General features: G+C 24.3%; 3 protein-coding genes across 3 annotated transcripts in view; all 3 read right to left on the bottom strand. All coding sequences in view use genetic code 6, as the record gives it.

Annotated features, from left to right (window-relative positions):
- Positions 1-68, bottom strand: part of TTHERM_00261970 (transmembrane protein, putative) — a gene marked incomplete at both ends in the record, with an annotated part of 254 nt that extends 186 nt beyond the window's left edge. Inside the window, 2 exons of the mRNA XM_001009045.3 lie at positions 1-9; positions 57-68. The exon at positions 1-9 is cut by the window's left edge and continues 186 nt beyond it. Of these exons, the coding sequence (XP_001009045.3) occupies positions 1-9; positions 57-68 (21 nt within the window). The remainder of the gene's footprint in view (positions 10-56) is intronic.
- A 1,158-nt stretch (positions 69-1,226) lies between these two features.
- TTHERM_00261960 (transmembrane protein, putative) lies at positions 1,227-2,414 on the bottom strand (the record flags this gene model as incomplete). The annotated part of the gene is made up of 1 exon (XM_001009044.1): positions 1,227-2,414. One exon carries the CDS (start codon positions 2,412-2,414, stop codon positions 1,227-1,229), a length of 1,188 nt encoding a protein of 395 aa, XP_001009044.1.
- Positions 2,415-3,367: 953 nt separating this feature from the next.
- TTHERM_00261950 (WD40 repeat protein) lies at positions 3,368-8,089 on the bottom strand (the record flags this gene model as incomplete). The annotated part of the gene is made up of 12 exons (XM_001009043.2): positions 3,368-3,587; positions 3,645-3,719; positions 3,775-4,115; positions 4,173-4,286; positions 4,589-5,091; positions 5,152-5,791; positions 5,851-6,234; positions 6,291-6,686; positions 6,739-6,938; positions 7,103-7,344; positions 7,472-7,626; positions 7,772-8,089. 12 exons carry the CDS (start codon positions 8,087-8,089, stop codon positions 3,368-3,370), a joined length of 3,588 nt encoding a protein of 1,195 aa, XP_001009043.2.
- Positions 8,090-8,583: the final 494 nt, after the last annotated feature.

The following is an 8,583-nucleotide window of genomic DNA, read 5'->3' as shown; positions in this document are numbered from 1 at the left end:
ACACTTTTCCTCTTATATAATAAAATCTATTTTAATATGTCAATTAAAAAAATAACTATCCTTATCATTCAATCCCTCAAGAGGCTGAAAATAAATAAATAACTAACAAACTAAAAAATTTCAATCGAAACTTTCAAGTAATTGTAGCCATGGAAAATAAATATTTAATTAATTTTTATTATATCCCGCAAATTTATAATCATCTATTAAATTACCATTCAAACAACTAAGACAATAAAAACAAATATTTTAGAATACTAAATATAACTTTGTTTGAATTATTTCAGTAAGATTTCTAAGTTAAGAGAATGCTAAGTTTTTTTTGATTTTCAGATAATTTTTTTTAAATATCACCGTTTTTTCAATAATTTTATATTTATCTTTTTGTTTTCAATTTATTATCATAAATAATTAGCTTTTAAATTATCTTTAGGGATAGAAAATATTTACTATTTCCCACAATAATAATCAAAGCTAATATAAAATTTCTTTTAAAAATATATCGCTATAAAGCTCCTGTATATTATGGATAATATTTAATTTTAGATTTTGCTTTAGCACCAATTTTTTATTTTTTTAAATTGATTATTCCATTTGCATTTACATGCACAATTATTTTTAGAACCTAGTAACTTAATAAAAAATTAGAAATCTTATCAAATTTATAAATTCACTTTTGTATCTTTGAAAATATAAATCATCTAATTTAATTTTACAAAAATATTAATCCTCTATTTCATCTTAGAAAAAACGGAAACTCTTATCTAATCAAATCATTTATATTTAGTCATTCAACTTTGATATTTCTTATTAGCTGAAATATTTTTCTTATCTTTTGTATTTTTCACTATCTATTATCAAATAAATTTTATTGATATATCTTAACTCATGAAAAATGCCTTATTGAATTTTTGAAATCATGTAGGTTTTTTTAGCAAAATAAAATATGAGTTGAATTTAAATAATTAGTTTAAGAATATATTTTCTTGAAATTTTGCTAAAAAGAAAATGTAAGATTTCCACAATAAAAACAAAAAAGTAATTGGTAGGTATATTTGCAGATATCTATTAATAAAAATACTTACTTACACATAAATAATTAATAAGAAATTTTTTATTTGGTTCATCAAATCGAACTAAAAAATATAAGCTTAATTTTTAATTTTTTAATTTTTGAAAATTTATTGTAAATTATATAAATACAAATACAAATTTCATTAAAATAGTCATTTTTTTTAGACATTCTTCTCACAAACAACGATGCTCTTATCAGAGAAGTTATTTAAGAATAAATATTTTTAGGAATGATCAAATAATGCGCCAGAAATAGTTGCAACTGAATGAGATGACTGGAAGATTAATTCTGGTTCAAACAATTTATTAAATTAGTTATATTTAAATGCTTGAACAACTGCTGAATATTTAATTGAAGATTTGTTTGATTTATTTTTTAACACTCTTTCTAACTTATTGTTAAACAAAAGATATTCGTAAACAGTATTACTTCCACTTGCAATAAATTGCTAAGTCTACTTGTCATAATTTATATTATCAATCATAAGATTAGTTTGTAAAGTCTGTTAAAGTTCTAATTCATATTTTTCATTTAGCTTATAAATTTTTAAAGATCTACCAACTGTATCACTTATTGCTATTGTATCCTTGCCATCAAAAGCAATGCCATTTACAGCAACACCAAGTGAGCTCTCTATCTTGTGACATACAGCTTCTCCACTTTAAACATAATTACAATTATATGCATATGTAAATTTTAGATTTAATAACTATGATATCATAGCAGTTAAAGTATAAATTAAGCTTTAATCTCCATTTCCTTTAAGAGGTATAGGAAAAATTAGCCATTAAGTTATTATAAACCTTGTTTCTGATAAAAACAATATATCATTAGTAGTTCCATTAAGCTTAGAATTCATATGAGTTGCATGCAAATAATTCAAAACAACTAATCCTTCTTCATCTAAGCTTATTTTATAAGTTTCTACTCTTTCTCCTCCTGTATAAAATGAATGATTAATAACATATAAAAATTCCTCTCTGATTTCGATTCCATGAGGGTTAAATAATAAATTTTCTGGATAATTTAGCACTTTTACTTTTCTAGCTAACAAATTACCTTTAGATATACCATAAATTGCAAAAAATCCTCCTTTTTCAAGCTAATCAACATCTATATTTGTGGTAAACACTTTATGAATGCTAGTATGGATACCAATAATGATATCTTAATTATATACAACAGAATCCTCTGTGCCATATAGCTAAATATCCGCCTCTAAATACTTACAATCAGTGTAGTTTGCTATGAACTCTTGCTAGTGTTAGAAAACTCCTAAAAAGTTTACTAAATAGCTTAAACCAATAACTACTATAATAAATTATAACTTGTTATTCATCTCAAATAGATAATTAAATAATTGAATATCTTAATAAATTATTATTATATTGAATTATTTATATCAATTTATACTTAAAATACTTAATTAATTTTTTTGCTTTTATCACTTTAATGTAGTTGTTCTTTATCAAATAAAATTTTCAATTTAATAAAAAGTATTTCTTTAAAAAAAATAATTTTAATTTCTCATAAAAGAAACTTAAAATACTTAATTTAAAACCATTATCTTAAAACAAAATATTTTTAAAATATTTTTGAGATTATACCATAGATAAATAAGGAATTTACATTTACAAATGTTCTGAGATAGTTTACTTTTTTATTTATTATCAAATAGTAAGTACTTTAGATAGCAAAAGCTTATACTTTTTTTTTAGTTTACTAAGCTAATAAGAGTTTGAAATATTTTATTGGAGTTTTTATTGCGTACAAAAAAAATATATAGGGTGGTAAAATAAAAAAGATATTAACATAAAATGTTTAAATTAAATAAGTATAGTATTTAGATACACTTACATATTAATTAGAAGTAACAATTAGTAAAAAATCACATATTTTAACTAAAATGAGAAAATATCAGAAAATAGTCAAGGCTGTGAGTTTGAGCTATCTATAATCATTAATTATTATATTCAATAAATTAAATATACAACTAAATTTAAAATATTTATTTAATTTATTAATTTGTTGATATTAGTTTAATCAACCAAACTAAACAAATTTTAATTGATTTTTATTTTAAATAATTAAAAAGATTAAAAATTGAAATTGACTGCATTTTTTTAGTATACTTGCCTTTATAAATTTATTAATGCTAGTCATAGATATCTTATTTTATTTTTATATAACTGGCATTTAACTAATAATACAAAATATATGTAAAATAAAAATTAATTAAAATAAAAATATCTTTTCATAATTTATTTTGATGCACTAACAGACACTTTTATTTCAAATATTATTATTGTTATTATTATTACTTTCAGTAAATCTCTTAAAATCAATTGGGCTGTGACAGAGAGCACAATTGTAAAGTTTTAATCTTGATACTTCGCTTTCTATCATCTTATGGCGGCAGTTTTTACATTAGTAGAATTCTTTTTAGAAAATAGGTCTTCCTGATGCAACACAAGGAGAGAAATTACTACCACAAGCTCTACAATGAATATCACTATTTTTAAAAATTAAGATATATATAAGATAAATTTATTAAAGTTAAATTCCATACTATTCACTGACTTGTTGAGAACAATTTTTGCCAACGCATGGTGTATATTCGCAAGGTGAATCAAGAGGAGGATGTCTATTAAAAATAAAAATATTTTTATTAAAATAATTTATCTGTGATTTAATATTACTTGGTAAATATAGAAACAGCTATAGCTTCATATCTTTCTTTTTCATCTTCAGTTATATTTTCAAGATTCTAAAGTTTAACGAAGGCACGAGAGCATTCTCTAAATGATTTGTTGTAATAAGCTGCAATTGCAATCAAAGAATAAATCTTTTTTTAATCTATCTCTAATTCATATTCTCCTAAACGAAGTGCAGATTTAAGAGCATATTTAAACTAACCATTATAAAGTTATCTCTAAGCTAGAATAAAGAAATGCCAAGCTTCTGCTCCTCTCCAAGGATTATTTAAAATTTTATCAGCACTTGATGTATTGATTGTGCTTGTAATCAATGAATTCAAAGTCTTTTAAAAGAATTAATTTTAAAATCTAATTGCAAACAAATTTAAAATCAAATTTACTTTTGCAGTTGATGTAGCTTATCCTGTCATGGTAGCATCAAGCATACGTTTTTTATATAAATCAACTTCTAAAGCTGCCATAACATACATTTTTTTGATATTAAGAGGATTTGCCTTGGTTTTTAATTTAATTGAAATTAACAAGAAATATTTTAAGAAAATCTAAATTAAAAAACATCTAAAATTATTTTTTCCAATTGATATTTTTTATTATCTATCATTAATTTAACTTTTATTGAACTCAAAGAAAGAAAATTTTTTATAATAAATTTTCTAAATTAAATACTAAGTTAACATTTTTATTTACTTATTTATTTATTTATTTTTATATTTTATTTTTTTTTTAATATTAATTTTAACTCTTGAAAATTTATTTGTTTATGAATTCTAAAAAATTATATTTAATTTTGTTTTACATCTCTTTCAGTTAAGTCATCAGCTATTTGAGAGAGAATTTTTGCTGCCTCTGTATTTCTTTTGGCCTTACGATAGAGCTCAGCTGCTTCTAACTTTCTACGTTTTTCTAAAAGTTAGTTTGCATATTAGACAAGTAAACCTTCAATTTAGACAAAATTATATTGTTCTGCAAGTTCTACTGCTAAATTCCAATGGTTTAATAAAACACAGCAATCTATAGCTTACTTAATGTCACCGAATTTTTCATAGCATTTAACTGCAGCATCACAAAGACCTGCTTACTAGAACCTATCTCCCATATCTTGCAATAATTCATTTCTTTCAGGTATTTCTGCAATAAGTTTTTCAAGACCTTCATAGTCTTAAATACGTGTATAAGCTTCAATTAATCCTGGATTATATTTGGCTAAAGCGTATTGTTTTGCAGCTTTATCCCACTAAAAGTTTTCAGCATAGTAATTACCTAACTCCAAACGAGCCTTTTACAATTCGACATCTTAACCTGAATAAAATTGTAAAATTATGAAATTAAAATAAAAACAAACGAATAACAAAAAGTTACCTGTTCCTTCTCTAATTTGATCAACAACTTAAGCCCAATCTCCTAACTTCATTCTCATTTGAATGGATAAATCTCTTCTTTCTATTTTATTATAGATCTCCTCAGCTTCTTCAACTTTATTAAAATAGCATTAAATTTCAGCTCTCTATCTTTCACGATCATCAAGTTCTCTGACCCTTTACAAAAATTTAAGACTTGCATAATCTTTACATTAAACGAATGCATTTTCAGCAGAATCAAAATCATTATCTTCAAGTGCTTTCTTTGCATAAACTCTCCAAAGACAATCGTTATCATGTTATTTAATTACAATAAACATTTCTTACATACTCTTTTTATATAATTAATCTTTAATATCTTTTAGAATATTTGCTTCTATTTCAAGAGTTAGTTCTTCTTTTCTCAAAACACCATCAGGTGATTTCATTATGTCATCTAAATATACAATTTTAACTTAAAAGTCTTTATATTAGCAAATATATCCCTCAGTGATGATTGGCTCTTCAGGTGTTTAGTCATTTACTATATACATTCTACTTCTTTCCATAAAAACGAAACTTTCAGGGATGTCATCAGAATATTTGACAAACCAACATTCTTTCTTCTCAAAAGGAAGCAATTCATCACCTTAAGGCGTGATCTAATTTTATTATTTAATCAATTAAAAAAATTTTTAAAAATTAAAAATGCTAAATTTACTTTTAGAATATTTAGGTTTCCATTATGATCAATAATAGCAAGACGAGTTGCATCTTTATTTAAACTCATTTGAGAAGGACGGGTTTAAATATGAAGCTTATTCTCGAGAGAAATATGTGGGAATGTATAAACATTAATTGTACCAGAAATACGTGCAACAAGAAGGAAATTCTCATTAGCAGCAACAGTGCAGATCACATCTTCGCTCTAAGGCTCAACATCATAAGTATCTTTGTCATATTAGTTGTTAGAATCATTTTCCTTGTCAATGAACCAAGCCTGTTCTCTACCAACTCTTCTCAAACCAGTTTATTATTCAAAAGTTGTCAAACGTTCAACTTAATTTTTATATTACCAAGCGTATACATGGTCTTAGCTGCACACCTAGAATAATAAAAATCACAATAAATACTTAAAATAAATAATAAAATCAAATTTACAATAATATGAGTCTTAGTCATTGTTACTGCATTGGGATAAATATTAATTTGTTTGCTATCAATAGGAGATCCTATACTATTGCATAAATCTATTTACCATAAATCATATCCAATCAGCTCAGTAACAATGCAGCACAGATCACCAGAAGCACGGAGACAACAAAGATTCTTAACAAATTTTAAGTTTTTCTTATTATTTATAGTATCCCAAAAAATAATTGTATATTCAACTCTGTCAATTTTTTAATAAGCAAAAGCCAAAGTTCCATCAGACATATAAGCCCACTTATGGTCAGGCTTGATATTAGCAAAAAATATTGCTTAATTTACTGCCATGGCAATTCTAAGTCCACTACCTTCCCAAGAAACTCCTGTCACTCTATCTGAGCCAGGTACCTAAAAATAGAAATTTAAATTAAATTTAGCTAAAAATATTTAAAAATTATACTCTTAAGGTTTTAAGATGATGACCTGCGTTACTGTAGAATTAAACTACACCTTTTAATTCTCCATTTTCATCTTATGTTCCACTAATGGCAAACATAGATCCACTTGGATTCCACTTTACAGTGAAAATCTTCATCATTGTATCAATCAAAACTGGTTCATCATCTTTTTCATTCTTCATCAATTAGACTCTACCACATTCTTTTAATTTATTTAAAATATTTTTTAATTTAATTTAATTCACTTTTTTAAATTTTAAATTAATAAGTTGCAAAAAGTAGGCTTAAAGTATTCATTTAATCTATCTAAATATTCATCTATTTATCTGAATATAAAAATTAATAATTCAATTTTAATTTTTTTACAATAAGCAATGCACAATCCAGGAGGAGTATCATCGGTATACATTTTTGCTTGTGGAAACCAGTCAATAGCTGCCAGAGGTAAGTCGGGGCTAAAAGACTTTGAGGGATCTATCAATTTTTAAAGACAGTGTATTTTAAGTCTTTACATCTCCATTCCTTAGCTATCGTAAACTCTAACTTCTCCTTCTGGAGTACCAAAAATCATCATTTTGCTATCAGGACTCCATTCAATTAAAGCTAACCTAGTTTTTTATATTTTAAGATCTATTAGCATTTGAAATATAAAAAATCATTGCACTGATAGCCAAATTTCATTATATTATATTTATTTATCCTTAGCTGATGAAAAAAAATATATATATAAATTACTTATGTGGAAATTCTTTACGCCACAAGGGTGAACCTTCTACACTACCAACAATTACAGCACCGTCTTCATATGCAATACAAACTTTTTGGCCATCTGGAGACCATTTCAAATCTCTAACTACACTCTTTTTACGATCATTAATCATTTCTTCTTTCTGTAGTAATAATATAAAATATTTATAAGAAAAAAACAAATTCTAATTCCATTTTATAAATTCTTTGCTAAAAATATCTATTAGCTTTTTTTTTCGCTATATTCTATTAGAAAATTGTGCAAAATAATTAAATTTGATAGATTACCCATAATTATAGTTCTCTAAAATATGCCCAAACAACTATAATTCCATTTTCCTCTACTGAAGTGAGTTTGCGATAACGATCATTCCAAGTTACTAAATAAACGTTGCTTGTATGGTATTCAAGAGTATTATTAACTAACAATTATCCTGTTGTAGTAGGATTACTTCCATCTTTTTATCTTTAATCTTCTATTTTTAATACCTTTAAAATACCCTTTTCACCTCCTGCAGCAATCCATCCTTATTCTTTATTCCAACAAACTGCCTCAATCTTTGCATTATTTGGCATACCAATTTTTTTTGATAAAAAAACGAACATTTACTCTGTCTATCAATACTTAAATATGTTGCTTGAAAGTTATTTCCTTTAAATTGCTAATAAAATATGCTATACTTAAGCTACAAAACTTGTAAATTTTTTTGTAAAATTCCTTTATTTAATCTGATCTTTTTTTTAATTAATATGTGATAAGATTTGTTTTTTAAAAAATTTGCACAAAATCAATTAATTTAAAATAAATAAAGTTGTAAATTTCAATGCTGAATAAATAAATGAATTAAAAGCCTGAATAACTCTAAATATATCATTAATCCATTTATTTTTTATTGAATAATTCATATCCATTTTACTGCTATTCTCTACTCATTATTTTTTTTAATATTTTTGAAAATTAATTATAAAATTTCAAAAAAAAAGTTTCGAAATTTAATAATATTCATAAACTTTAAATTGATAAATTTAAAATAATTAATGTTTAAGGTTTTCATAGATATGAATAAAGAATTCATGCAATTAGAAAATAAATATAAATG

This window comes from Tetrahymena thermophila (assembly GCF_000189635.1).
Source record: "Tetrahymena thermophila SB210 genomic scaffold scf_8254788, whole genome shotgun sequence".
Taxonomy (NCBI): Eukaryota; Ciliophora; class Oligohymenophorea; order Hymenostomatida; family Tetrahymenidae; genus Tetrahymena; species Tetrahymena thermophila.
The sequence above is the reverse complement of the archived record's forward strand: the minus strand, read 5'-3'. Positions and strand labels throughout refer to the sequence as shown.